This window comes from Lutra lutra, chromosome 1 (genome assembly GCF_902655055.1).
Source record: "Lutra lutra chromosome 1, mLutLut1.2, whole genome shotgun sequence".
NCBI lineage: Eukaryota > Metazoa > Chordata > Mammalia > Carnivora > Mustelidae > Lutra > Lutra lutra.
Window position 1 is genome coordinate 146,862,541 of NC_062278.1, and position 15,560 is coordinate 146,878,100.

General features: G+C 33.5%; 1 protein-coding gene across 4 annotated transcripts in view; it reads left to right on the forward strand.

Annotated features, from left to right (window-relative positions):
- The window catches only part of ZCWPW2 (zinc finger CW-type and PWWP domain containing 2), a 179,865-nt gene that overhangs the window by 112,499 nt on the left and 51,806 nt on the right, over positions 1-15,560 (forward strand). For all 4 annotated transcript variants that reach the window (XM_047738769.1, XM_047738788.1, XM_047738780.1 and 1 more), the window contains 2 exons: positions 1,180-1,294; positions 13,813-13,859. In XM_047738769.1, coding sequence (XP_047594725.1) covers positions 1,180-1,294; positions 13,813-13,859 — 162 coding nt within the window. The remainder of the gene's footprint in view (positions 1-1,179; positions 1,295-13,812; positions 13,860-15,560) is intronic.

Consider the following 15,560-nt stretch of genomic DNA (forward strand, 5'->3'; position numbering starts at 1 on the left):
TATATGCAGGTGGTAAATATGGAATTATGAAATAAAAACCTGTATTCTTTTGATGGTACAGTTTCCAAAAGAAAATGGTGGTATAGCATTTTATAAATTGTAATATTTATAAATTATAAAAAAATTTTCAGGCAAATTCTGGGTGCCTGGTTGGCTCAGTCAGTAGAGCATGCAGCTCTTGATCTTGGGGTTGTAAGTTCAAGCCCCAGGCTGGGCATAGAGATTACTTAAAAATTAAAAAAAAAAAAATCTCTTTAGGCATATTCTAAAATAACATTGGAAAAATTATTGGACCAGATAATTTTTGTAGTCATTTTTAGCATAGAGACCTTTTTACTCTTGTTTCTGTTTTCAAAATATTTTTTAAATTACTTTATATGTAGAAAAAGTACTGAATTCAAGTAGAATAATATTTATTGTGTGCTTAATAGGCCAGAAAACTGCCATCTTTTATTTCACTTAATACTTATGAAACTTTATGATGAATATACTGTTATCCACATTTTACAGATGAAGAAATTGGGGCAAAAGTTTAAGGAACTTGTATGAATATTTCACCTGCCTGTCATAACACAAAAGCTGGATGTGAATAGAATTAACTTTCTGACAATAAGAAGCCTGGCTTTTCATTTTATACCACTTCAGGATCATTGCTCTTAAAAGAGAATCAAATTATTCTAATAAGATGTATTAATACTGACTACTTTGTTACATTGGTGGTCTTTTTGTGACTTTTTTTTTTTAAAGATTTTATTTATTTATTTGACAGATCACAAGCAGGCAGAGAGGCAGGCAGAGAGAGAGGAGGAAGCAGGCTCCCTGCTGAGCAGAGAGCCCGATGCGGGGCTCGATCCCAGGACTCTGAGATCATGACCTGAGCCGAAGGCAGCGGCTTAACCCACTGAGCCACCCAGGCGCCCGACTTTTTGTGACTTTTTAAAGTGTGAAATGAATCATATTAAAATATTACCTTAGTGAATCAAGAATCTGACCCTTTGACTTTTAATGTACAAGATTTCCCCAACCGTGGTATACTCTAATAATAATCATATATAAAAGTCTAAGTAATATATGGTATAATGCTTCAATCAGATTAGTTCCAGCTCAACAGCTAAATCAAGTAGATATTAAAACAATATGTTTAGAAATGAGTCTCACTATTTTTCTGTGTTTCTTTAGCCAGAAAAATGTAAGAAAAAAAAGAAATGGTATAAAAGTGCACTACAAGAAGCCCGCCTCCTCTATGGATATTCCCATGAGCAAAGACTGGAAATGTGCCACCTATCCAAACAGGGTATATAAGCTTTTTTATTCTTTACCACCCCAACATGAGGATTTATTCAGATGCACACTTTCCAAAATATATTTGCACGTTTTAACAAAAAAAATCTCTCTCTCTCTCCATGGGGATATAATATATCTTTGTCCCCTGAAAAAAAATTTTTATATGGATTAATAGTATGTATTTTGCCCTTTGAAACTGTCTTCAGTGACTAAACATACATTCTATTTAAATGCAAGGGTTTTCATTAGCATTTCTATCACCTTCTTTACCCTTCAACTATCTACATAAGTTCTCTTGTGTATTTCAAAGTATATATTTCAAAATTAGAAGCTGTGGCCTTAAAACGTATTTCTGGGGTGAAACTTTCACTTGCATATGCTGCATTCTTTCAGAACAAAGTGTTTTTCAAAATGTTTTTGTTTTTAAAGAAATTCAAGGCAGAGATAAAAACAATCTTCAACGTTTTTAATAAGGTGAAAAAATATAAGATTTCAAGTCATTTTCAGAGAAAGTTCTCTTGAATCATAAATATTATGGTTTGTACATAGCTTTTTAAATGGATTCATCATAGGAATTATAGTAGGTAGGACACACTTTTAACTCAGTATAACTGTCACAAAAAATGATGATTTTGAATAAACTTAAATATGTTCTTAGTGATAATAATTATCTTAATTTCTAAAATGATCATCTTAAATTCTAAAATAGATTATGGGAAGATCTATCATTTTGGCACTTCCTGAATTTTAAAGTAAGCATGACATTTTTTTCTTTTTGGAATTTAATATATATTTTTTAAAACTTAGATGTGAGAACATTTTATTTGGGAAAAATTTAAATATTAACTTAGCTACCTAAGTTTAGATTTTAAAAGAAATAAGTAGATTTAAACATAGTGGAAAAGAATGACAAGCCCATTACTCTGGTTTACTCTGAAACTGAGAAAAGAGACATTTATTACCATAAATGTGATTTTATTCCTTGTGCTGAAAATATGTCTTAGTTTATTATCAGTAAAGGTTGAACTCACTGTATTGTCCTACATACAATTTTATTATTTACAAAGAGTATACATTTTTCTTGTATAACCAAAATAAACTTTGAAATACTAATTTTTTTAGTTTTTAATATGAATATCTTGAAGTAATATAGTCAGTTATTTTTTAAAGTTTATTGTAACCATTCCACATTAGCAGTAGACACACTCAATAAATATGGAACTATGTCTTTGTTGTTGTTTGTGCTAGCATATTTATGTCTGGGTCCTTTGATATTCTTGCTTTTCTAGAGAATATGGAGAGGGGTTATTTCTCATTGGTTTTGCAGCAGACCCATTTTCTTGTTGAAAATCTGATGATTTTTGCATGCAGAATTTGATGTAATTCAGTCTGATTATAGACAGTCCTATGCCTAAAGACTTGATTCTTATCCCTGAAGAAGCCAGAGTGGAAGGGCATGAAGACACTTCCAGGAATTCAGTCTTTGCGATAATAGGCTCACTCACTTCTTATTCTTTACTATCTCCAAAATAGACACTATCGTCCTTGCTTAGTTTCCAGGGTAAACTCTAGTACATATTCAGCTTCTTACTTTGTTTCAAAGTTATTTTGAGAGGTAATTAGCCATTATTCAGATATTTTACAAAGATCTTAGAGACAAACAACCTATTTTACCCCAGCTACTTTGAGGACTTCTTTAACCCAAAATGTCTTCTTCCAACCCAGAAATAATGACTAGTAATTTCATGGCTAAATTCTTCCTACCCTATAGAAATTGGCACACTATTATATTTGATGTAGCTCTTTCATTGTTGAAATCTTCAAGGTCAGCAAATTATATGTAAAAAATAAGACCCATTTCATATAGTGTTTAGTTTTATGAGAAACTGCCAAACTGTCTTCCAAAGTAGCTGCATCATTTTTTCATTCCTACCAGAAATGAATGATAGTTCATGTTCCACATAGTTGCCAACATTTGGTGTTTTCAGTATTCTGGATTTTGGCCATTCCATGAGGTCTGCGGTGGTACCTCATTGATGTTTTCATTTGCCATTCTCTAATGACATGATAATGAACATCCTTTCATATGCTTATTTGCCGTCTATAAATCTTCTTTGGTGAGGTATCTGTTTATTGCCTGCTTTTTAATTCAGTTGCTTATTTTCTTATTGTTGAGTTTTAAGAATTCTTTGTATACTTACAGCAGCATTATCAACAATAGCCAAACTATGAAAAGAGCCCAAATGTCCATTGACTAATAAATGGAACAAGCCGATGTGGTATATAGATCTACAATGGAATATTACTCAACCATCAAAAAGAATGAAATCTTATCACTTGCTTTGATGTGGATGGAACTAGAGTATGTTATGCTAAGCGAAATAAGTCAGTCAGAGAAAGACAAATACCATGTGATCTCAGTCATATGTGGAATTTAAGAAACAAAACAGATGACTATATGGTGGGGGGAGAAAGAGAGGAAGGGAAACAAACCATAAGAGACTTTTTTTTGAACATTATAATTTCTTTTTTTTTTTTCAATGTTATGTTAGTCACCATATAGTATGTCATTAGTTTTTGATATAGTGTTCCAAGGTTCATTGTTTACTTATTAACACCCAGTGCTCCATGTAATACGTGCCCTCCTTAATACCCATTGCCAGGCAAACCCATCCCCTCACCCACCTCCCCTCTAAAATCCTGTTTGTTTCTTGGAGTCCACAGTCACCATAAGAGACTCTTAATGATAGAGAACAAACTGAGGGTTGATGGAGGGAGGTGGGGGGGCATGGGATTAAGGAGGTCACTTGTTCTGATGAGCACTAGGTGTTGTATGTAAGTGAAGAATCACTGAATTCTACTCCTGAAATCAATATTACACTGTGTGTTAGCCAAGTAGAACTTAAATCTGAAAAAAAAAAAAAAAAGAATGAAGAGAGAGAAGCAAAAAAAAAAAAGTTCTTTGTATATTTCAGATAACAGTCCTTTCTCAGATATTTTGTAAATACTTTTTTCCACTCTGGATTATCTTCTCATTCACTTGATAGTGTTCTTTGCAGAGTGGAAATTTTAATTTTAATGGAATCCAGCTTATTAATTCTTTCTTTTGGGGATCTTGCCTTTGATGTTATATCTGAAGTCATCTGCATACCTCAGGTCATCTACATTTTCTCCTATGTTGCCTGCTAGGAGTTTTATAGTTTTACATTTTTCATTTAGATATGTGATTTTGAGTTAATTTTTGTGAAAGGTATAAGGTCTTATCTAGATTAAGTTTTTTGACATGTAGATATCTAGTTGTTCAATCTGTTTTTGAGCTCTCTATTCTGTTCCATTGATCTGGGTTTTTAAAATTCTTTTCCCAATATTACATTGCAATGATTATTGTAGCTTTAGAGTAAGTCTTAAAGTCAGGTAGGGCCAAGTCCTCTGACTTTGTCCTTCAGTATTGTGTTGGCTACTCTAGATCTTTGTCCCTTCGTGTGAACTTTATTTTTTTATTTTTTATTTTTTTAATTAACATATAATGTACAGGTCGATGAATCATCAGTCTTACACAATTCATAGCACTCACCATAGCACATACCCTCCCCCACTTTAGATTGAGTTTGTTGATATCCACAAAATAACTTGTTGGGATTTTCATTGAAATTACACTGAATCTTTAGATCAAGTTGGAAAGAACTGACATTTTGACAATACTGAATCTTCCCATCCATAAATATAGAATATACCCAAATTTGTTTAGTTCTTTGATTTTGTTCATCAGAGTGTTGTAGTTTTCCTCGTATAATCTTGTCCATATTTTGTTAAATTTTGCCTAAATATTCCACTTTGGGGGGGCGGGCACTAGTGTAAATGGTAATGTGTCTTTAATTTCAAATCCTGCTTTCTCAGTTTGGTAAATAAGGAAGTGATTGACTTTTGTTTGTTAACCTTGTGCCCTGCAATCTTGCTATTATCACTTATTTGTTCCAGGAGTATTTTTTTTTTTTATTATTCTCTTTTGGATTTTCTACATGGATGATCGTGTCATCTACTAAGAAAGGCAGTTTTATTTCTTCTCAGTCTATACCTTTTATTTCCTTTTTTTTTTCTCATATTGCATTAGCTAGGGGTTTCAGTACAATATTGAAAAGAGTGGTGAGGTGAGAAGATCTTTGACTTATTCCTAATCTTAGTGGAAAAGCTTTGAGTTTCTCACCATTAAGTATGATGCTAGCTGTAGGATTTTTATAGATTCTCCTTATCAAATTGAGGAAATTTCCCTTTATTCCTGGCTTGCTGAGAGTTTTTATCATGAATAGGTGTTGGATTTTGTCAAGTGCTTTACCTGCATCTATTGACCTAATCATGTGACTTTACTTTTTTAACCTGTTGATGTCACAAATTACATTAATTGATTTTGAATATTGAATCAGCCTTGTATACCTCAAACCTCACTTGTTTGTGGTGTCTAATTCTTTTTATACATTGTATTTGATTTGTAATATTTTATTGAGGGTTTTTGCATCTATGTTCATGAGAGAAATCAATCTGTAGTTTTCTAGTAATGTCTTTATTTGGTTTTGGTATACTGGCTTCCGTGAGTGAATTAGGAAGTATTCCCTTTGCTTCTATCTTCTGGAAGAGTTTATAGAGAATTGATATAATTTGTTTCTTAAATGGTTGGTAGAAATCACCAATGAACCCATCTGTGCTTGGTGCTTTCTGTTTTGGAAGGTTATTATATTAATTTAATTTTATAAAAAGATACAGATTATTTATTATTGTGTCACTTTTGGGAGATTGTGTCTTTTAAGGAATTGGTCCATTTCATCTAGGTTATCAGATTTGTGGACATAGAGTTATTTACAGTATTTCTTTATTATCCTTTTAATATCTTGGGATCTGTAATGATGCCCTCAGTTTCATTTTTGAAATTTATGTTTTCTCTCTTTTTTCCTTAGTTAGACTGGCTAGAGTCTTGATTTTATTGATCTTTTTAAAGAAACAGTTTTTGGTTTTATTTCCTCCATTAATTTCCTATTTTTTCTTTTATTGATTTCTGCTCTAGTTTTTATTTCTTTTGTTTACTTCATATTTAACTTGCTTTTCTTTTTCTAGTTTCCTAAGGTGGAAGTTCATCTTATTGATTTTAGGTCTTTGTTCTTTCTTAATATTTGCATTTTAATGCTATAAATTCCCCTCTAAATACTGCTTTCACTGCGTCTTACAAATTTTGATAGACTCTATTTTCATTTTCATTTAGTTCAAAATATTTTTAAATTTCTCTCAAGATTCTTCTTTGATCTATATGTTATTTAGGAATGCATTGTTTAATCTCCTAGTATTTGGGATTTTCTAGTTATCTTTCAATTTTTCTATTCTAGTTTAATTCTACCGTGGTCTGAGAGCAGACTATTGTATGTGATCTATTTTTAAAAATGAGTTAAAGTATACTTTATGGCCCAGAACATAGTCTGTCTTGGCGAATGTTCCAAGTGAGCATGAGAAGAATGTATATTCTGCTGTTGCTGGATTAAGTAGTCTATAGATGTAGATTATATTCAGTTGATTGCCATTCATTGATTGATGGTGTTTTCCTCTTATCTGCACTTTCGCTTTCCATGGTTTCAGTTATTCGTGGTTAGCCGTGGTCTGGAAGCAGATGATCCTCCTTTGATGTATCATCAGAAGGTCAATAGTAGTCTAACCCTATGTCACAATGCCTGTAACATTTGTCTCACTTTCATCTCATCACGTAGGCATTTTGTCTCACATCTTAACAAGAAGGATGAGTATAGTACACTAAGATATTTTGAGAGAGTTAGGGACCCATTCACATAACTTTTGTTAAAGTATATTGTTATAATTGTTCATTAGTTATTGTTGTTAATCTCTTACTCTGCCTAATTTATAAATTAAACTTTATCATAACTATGTATATATAGGAAAAACAGTACATATAGGGATTTATTACTATCCATGGTTTCAGGCATCCACTGGGGATCTTGGAATCTATCCCCCCACAGATAAAGGGGAACTACTGAATGTCATTACTGATTTTCTGCTTGCTGGACCTGTTCATTTCTGCTGAAGTCTCCAATTATAATAGTGAGTTCATCTGTTTCTCCTTGAGTTCTATCAATTTTTGTGTTACATGCCTTGACACTGTGTTGTTAGACACATTCATATTAATAATCATTATGTCTTCCTGGAGTAATGATGACTTCGTTATAAGGTAATGCTCCTCTTTATCCCTGATAACTTTGCTTGCTATGAAGCCTGCTCTGTCTGAAATTAATATAGCTACTCTTATTAAAATAGCTTTCTTTTGATTAGTGTTAACATGGTATATCCTTCTGTATCTTTTTACTTTTAACCTCTATGTGTCTTTATACTTAAATTGTAGTTTTTTTGTAGATAGTATATAATTACTCCACTCTGACAGTCTTTGTTTTTTAACTAGTATATTTAGACCATTGAAATTTAAAGTGGTTATTGATAGAGTTGGATTAATAGCTACCATTTGTGTTACTATTTTCTATTTGTTTTCCTTTTTCTTTGTTCCTTTTTCTTTTACTCTTTTTTTGCCTTTTGTGTTTTTGTTTGTGTGTTTGTTTGTTTAGAGAGGGAGAGACACAGGGGTCTAGAGAAGGAGGGAGAGGGAAAGAGAGAATCTTAAGCAGGCTCCATGAGCGTGGAGCCTGATATCACAATCCAGAGATCATGACCTGAGCCAAAATCAAGAGTCAGACACTTAACTTACTGAGCCACCAAGGCGCCTCATCTTTTTATGGGTTTTTTCCTCCATCTTTTTGGTTTTAATTGAGTATTTTATATGATTTTATTTCCTCTTTTATCATATCAATTATGCTTTCTTTTTAACTTGTTTAGGGAAAAAAATTTTAGGAAAATGTTTTTCCTAAATTCAACACACTGTTGCCATTATTATTATTTTGAACAAATAGTTTTCAGTTAGTTAAAGAATAAGAAAATTTAAAGTTTATATTTTACTTTCACTTAGTCATTCTTTGATGCTCTTCCGTTATGTCAACCCAAGTTTCCGCTCTATATCATTTTCCTTTTCTCTTTTAACATTTCTTGCAAAGTAGGTCTACTGGTAACAAATCAATTTCTCAAATTCGCTCAAGTGTATTTGCCTTTATTTTGAAGGATAATTGCACAGTGACCAGAGTTCTTATTTGGTGTTTTTTCCTCTTAACACTAATCACTCCACTCCAAAACTCCGCCCTCCTCTTATTTGCATGGTTTCTGAGAGGACCTGAATGAAATTCTTGTCTTTGCTCCTTTATTGATAAGGCAACGCCTACCACCAGGCTTCTTTCAAGAATTTTTCTTTATCTTTGGTTTTCTATCTTTAGCTTTTATTCTGCTTATTGTTCTCTGAGCTTACTGGATCTTGATTTGGTGTCTGACACTTATTTGGGGGAAGTTCTCGGTCATTATTGTTTCAGGTATTTCTCCTGTTCCTTTCTATTTCTTTTCCTTCTTGTATTCCAATTACACATATATTATACTTCTGGGGTTTTCCCATAGATCTTGAATATCCTGTTCTTTTTTCCCCAGTCTTTTTTCTCTGTGCTTCCAGTTTTAGAAGTTTATATTTTATATATCATCAAACACACAGATTGTTACCTCAGCTATGTCCAACCAATGAAACTATGAAAGGTATTCTTCATTTTTGTTATAGCATTTTTCATCTCTGGCATTTCTTTTTTAATTATTATTTCTTGGAATTTCTATCTCCTTGGGGTGCCTGAGTGGCACAGTAGGTTAAGCTTCTGCCCTTGGCTCAGGTTCCAACCCTGCATCAGGCTCCCTATTCAGCAGGGAGTCTGCTTCTCCCTTTCTCTCCGCCCCTGCCCCCCAGTGATGCTCATGCTCTCTCTCTCTCTCAAATAAATAAATAAAGTCTTTAAAAAAAAAAAAAGGATTTCCATCTCTCTGCTTACAGTACCCATTTGTTCTTGAATGTTCCCTACTCTAACACTGGAGACTTTGAATTTAAAACGACTATGTTCAATATACTCAGTCTGATCATTCCAACATCTAGGACATATATGGGTCTGTTTTTGATGCTTGATGCTTTCTCTGTCACTTCAAATTGCTTTTTGCCTTTTAGTATGCCTTGTTTTGTGTGTGTGTGTGTATATATATATATATATATATATATATATATATATATATAATTTATTTATTTGCAGAAGGGCAAACATGATGTACCAGGTGAAAGAAACTGTGGTACATAGGCCTTTACGAGTGTAGTGGTGAGGCATGTGGGGCTGGGGCAGGCAGTCTACAGTTCTACGATTAGGTCTCAGTCCTGGACTTTGAACTGCGCAAGTGCATCTCACCTTTTTTACCCCCTTACATGGCACATGACAGTTAAAGGGGAGCTAGAGTTGGATATTTCCCTTCCCCCACATGGAAGACTACAGCAGGCTAGATTTGTTTCCTTCCCGCTAATTAGTTAGGCTCTGAAAAAAACCACAATAGGTTAGGCTCTGGTAAAACAGTTTCTCTTGAGGGCAAACTGCTAAGAACTGAATGCCCTAGCATATTTCAAAAAGGTTCCCTTTTTTCCCCCACTGAGGAAGCACAAAGGTATTTTTCTCCAGTCTTCACTCTGAGAACCTGATAGAACTCCTGTAGGTAAACTCACAGAAGTGTGCTTCCCTCCTGCATGACTGGGTCCCCCTAGAATTTCTATCTCTCAGCTTGTTCACATTGAGGCTCCAGCAATTCATCAATTACACTTCATGTGTTCCTACCCCAGCACTAGTTCCTGTGGAGGTTTCTGCTCCATTAAGTTGTGATTCTTTCTATTCACCTGTCTCCAAATTTGGGGGCAGTGGTTTGCTCTGTGACCTCACTTCTCTAAGGGAATCTAAGAAGAGTTATTGATTTTCAATTTATTCAGCTTTTTACTTGTTGCGAGGATGGAATGTGACTTCCAAGCTCTTTACCTGCCAGATAAGCAACTGGACTGTCCTCTACCTTTTTAAGAAAATGCTTTCTTTCAGCTGTCATCTTTAAAGAAACATAGACTGACAGATTTTCTGAGGCCATGAATGGACAGGCTTTAAAAATTTATATTTTAAAAAGGAACCATTGATTTGTGTTCATATTTGTACTCCTCTCTAATATGCTTGTAAATAAAAAAATTTTAACATCTGTTATGAGTCATGAGGCATAACCATCTCTACTGACTTGGAACATTTTCATTTTTTACCTGCAGCTCCTTTTTTGCACTTTAAACTATGATGTGGCTATAGCCCAAAAATGGAGTAAAGGCCCTTTTAATTATCCAGATCTACATTTCCTGTTAACTGCTTTTCACTCTGTGTGAGGGTCCCTACATGTAGAGATTTCTGAAGGGAGGAAATTAAACCTTTCTCACTAGGGAAAATTTGGCTCTTAGAAAGTGTTTAATGTTGCTGAAGTTGAACATGGACTTACTGTTATTAATAGAAAAACTGCTAATGATTGTAAAGTTTCTCAGCATTACATCAGACTTTTTCCCTTTGGCAAATCCCTTTGAAAATCAGAGTGGTTGTTGATACTTCCCCAAACACTTCTGTGTTGCACTGGGAGATGGTTGTGTAACCTTTCAACATAAAAAGTTCCTAAAAAAAATCTTAAAAAAAAAAAAAAGAAAAAGAAGGCTTTCGGACTCCTGGGTGACTCAGTCGGTTAAGTGTCTGCCTTCGGCTCAGGTCATGATCCCAGCATCCTGGAATCGAGTCCCACATAGGGTTCCTTGCTCAGTGGGAAGCCTGCTTCTTTTTCTTTCTCTCTCTGCCTGCCACTCCCCTACTTGTGCTCTCTCTCTCTCTGACAAATAAATTTTTAAAATCTTAAAAAAAAAAAAAGTTCCTGGAACAGCAGTTTGGGTATTTCTGTTTGCAATTGTCTCCCTGCTGGAAATTTTACATAAGAATGGTGTATATGTTGAGGAGAGACATAGGAAATTGATAATTTTTTTTTGTTAACTCTCAGTATATGATCAGGGTCCATTGGACCCAATTTTAGTTTTTTAGTTTCCTTTTTGTGCAGTTTTAACTATATGTACAAGTTGATATTTCATCATGACTTTTGTTATTAGTGATCTTCAAAAGAGAAAGGAGAAAAAAATTTTAGATATGACAGTTTATTCTATTATAATTATCATCAGGGCCCTTTTATAAATTTGAAATAAATTATGGAATTTCAATAATCTTTGCTCTTTTATCATTACTCATTAATTTATTTCCAACTATGCTTAAAAGACTAAAACAAATTATTATTTTTTTAAAGATTTTATTTATTTATTTGACGGACAGAGATCACAAGTAGGCAGACAGGCAGAGAGAGAGAAGTGGAAGCAGGCTCCCTGCTGAGCAGAGAGCCTGATGTGGGGCCAATCCCAGAACCCTGAGATCATGACCCGGGCTGAAGGCAGAGACTTAACCCACTGAGCCACCCAGGTACCCTTAAAACAAATTATTTAAATGGGAGAATGATAGAATCACAAGATGATACAGTGGTAAAATGTATCATCACTAAACTATTTTTGCTAGTATTCCAAAAGTTAGATCCCTCTTTCTCTCTCACTCGCATACACACATACATACGCACGCACGCGTGCAAACCCCAGAATGTCTTTATTAGCTGAAAGAGAACATTGTTGATAATCTATTATCACCAGACATTGTTTTAGGAATTCATATAAATTCTATTATTTGAATCTCACAAAATACCAGTAAGATAATAAATTATTACTTCTGGTTTATCAATAAAGAAACTAAAGGTCTGAGAACATATACAGTGTTTTATATCTTATACTGTCTAGTGTAGTAACTTATACTATGTAAACATATGTATTTTAACTAATAAATAATATTCATTTGTTCAGGGAAATGTATATTTCAGATCCATATAAGATTTTGAATAAAATACATGTTCATTTGATAATTATAAAAAAATATTGAGCACCTACTGCCTATAAAATGTGGTCCCTGCCTTTAAGGCACATTCTAGTCTTACAGAGTGCTTAGACGTGTACAGAAGTAACCATAATACAGGGAAGAAAGTCCTGTTTCCTGGGATGACTGTGGTTTTGCAACAGAGGTGATTATTTCTCTTAGGTGGAGGAATTCTCTATGATGGTAGATCGTCTTGTGCATTCATAAGTGGGGAGCAAAAGGGTATTCCAGAAGGGATTATTCCAAGCATGCAGCCGAACATAGGAAAGAGGGCAGTTTACATGTGGCCAGCTAATTATAGGTATAAATGTAACAACCTGCTTCTCTGAATTTCTCTGTTTTATGCCAATAGTTTGTTTCTTACTGCAATATTTGCTTTTAGATAGGAAGCATTTATTTACTCTTATATTCATGGATATTTATTCTTTTTATTACTTTTATATGTTCATTGGGAATTACAGTCCTATATTGATAAATTTAATTTCTATGTGTTTTTCTTTAACATTAAATGTAACCCTAAAACCATAATATTAATGTCCATAGCTCTAATTGTTTTTCATTACCGTAATATTAAGGTTAATAAAACAAATGTATGAGTAAATATTTATGTACAATTAATTTAGTTGGAATTCTATATTGAACCTACAAAAATCCAATTATTAATTATTATTGCCAATAATTTTTATTAATTCACATACTATTTTGCATACATCAAAATAATATCTTAATATAATTTTCTATATTCTATTTGGTTCTAGTCCTCTTTTTTGTTGTGTTGCTTATGGGTCCCACATGGAGGCAGCAGACATAAAGATTAGAGACTTGCCAACAGATGGCTCTGGCCCCACTGCATGGCCTCAGGCATGGTACTTAGTCTCAACTTTCTCTGCTGTGAAATGGGGATGGACTACATACTTTGCAAGATTATCAATGAAGTTTAAATAAGATACTGTCTATGTAAAGTCTTTATCCCATATCTGGCATGGAGGACATGTTCAAGTAGAGGTCACTGGGATTTCATTCCAGATTTTATATACTTCAGAGTACATAAGCTGACCAGAACCTAAAATAGGATACACTAGATGCTAACTCGAGAATGTCCAACCAATTAGACTTAAGGGAGGAGGTTTGTCAAATAAGTACATGAATCCCTAAGGCTATTACTTTTGGATTATTTTGTTCTACTTAACTCTGGAAAGTTTGTTAGCATTTTGATCAAAAGAACCATTAAAAACACATATTACAGTATGAGAAGGTAGAAAATTCTGATTGTAGGGGCGCCTGGATGGCTCAGTGGGTTAAGCCGCTGCCTTTGGCTCAGGTCATGATCCCAGGTCCTGGGTTCGAGCCCCACGTCGGGCTTTCTGCTCAGCAGGGAGCCTGCTTCCTCCTCTCTCTCTGCCTGCCTCTCTGCCTACTTGTGATTTCTCTCTGTCAAATAAATAAATAAAATCTTTAAAAAAAAAAAAAAGAAAATTCTGATTGTATAACGTTGCACTTACTCAAACAGGAGTGTAGGCATTTTTTTTTGAAACAGCCATACTTTATTATCTTACAGATAAATCCAAAGCAGATGGCAAAGTTGCTGTGGTAGCCAAGAAAAGGGTAAGATCATGTTTCATTATATAAAATATGCAGACTTCAAATTCCATTTAATTAAAGTTATTTTTAAAAGAAAATTGAATTAATATTTAAAAGCAAAATGACATATTATGAGTTTTTTTCTTCTAGACATTGGTTGAGTATATGTTTCCTTTTTTAGGTTGACACTAGAAATTTAATATTTATGATTACTTATTTCACTGTTACAGAATTATCAGAAATTAGAACGATGAAAAATTTAAAGTTAACAAGTTAGCGATTGCTTTTATTTACATTGTATTTCACATACATACTCTCATATACTAAAATATTTTTTGTGTACCATATTATTGAAATGTGTGTGATCCCATGGAAAATTTAAATAATTAAAATCCACAGTTTAATATGAACTTTACCTTGAAGTTGAGAATAATATCAGCCATTTATATCAATCTAAACCTAACATCTTTTAAATAAAATTTGTAAAGTCAATAGCATTTTAAAAGAAGTTTAAAATTTAACACATCATTCTGTACATTGTATGCAGGGAGATGTTTAACTACTTATTTTCAAAACTATGATTGGAATAGGAAGAACATTCTCCTCAAGTGACAGTATTCTTAATAGGACACTACTTAAAAAGAGAAAGGCCCAATGGTTAAATTAAATTCTTTTAGACAAATAATATATTGATGTCATAAGAAAAATAATTGTGATTGAAAGGAAAGCCTGTCCCTCTAGTTTTTCCTGCATTGAATGGGGGGGTTGGTGCAGGGCAGACCCAGGGAAGGTTGAGTGTAACCCGACAGAAGAGAAAAAAATGTTGGTCACAGACCTATAGATGAACAGGCAATGAGGTAAGCATCATTTTTGTATTCTGAGTATATATATATTATGAGTCGTTTCATTTTTGTATTATTTATTTTTATCATGAGTCCTTTTAAAAAATCTGATTTTGTTTTACACTTTTGCTTTTTGACTTGTAAAAGTAATCTGTATTTTTCACCGGCTAAATAATGTTGCACCTGTATCACAGAAGACAAGGTTGCCTTTTTCAAAGAAACGAAATAGTACTTGTGTCTATGTGTGACCATTTAGACAGGAACATGTGAGAGAGTGCAGGATTATTAATGTGGGTGGAATTGTTTATTTTAGTCTCTGCTAAAGGATATTTAGAATCAAAAATGATACAGGTAATAATGACTAACATTTCTATATATTGCTTTATTTTTGCCAGTGATTCTCAATGAACATGGTACTACTGTCTCTAGGACAGTGCCATTTAAAGTGTGAAGTAGCCTGTGAACTATTTATTATTTATTATTGGTCTGCGATGAGACAAGAGCAAAATATGACAGGAACCATTTAGAAAGTTGTATAGCAATTTGACAGAGTCACTTTTGTCTGTTGAATATAATGATAAAATAGAATTTATATTTTATATTTATTTTTTATTTCATTTTTTTCCTAGTAACTTATTTTTAATTGTATAGAAGTATAGATCTGGGGCATACTGGGGGCAAAACTGGTCCTTTAAATATTATTTGAGAAACACTGCCCTATGTGTCTTGGAGTGTGTTGGGAATTTGTACAAGTGTCTTGGGCTACAGTAGTTTGGAGGAATAGAGGGCTTTTTGTTGGGCAATGCTAAGGAAACTAGCTATCTTGCAATGCATGGAACAAAACTATATAACGAAAACTCTTCAGCATTTGGCATGACTTTTG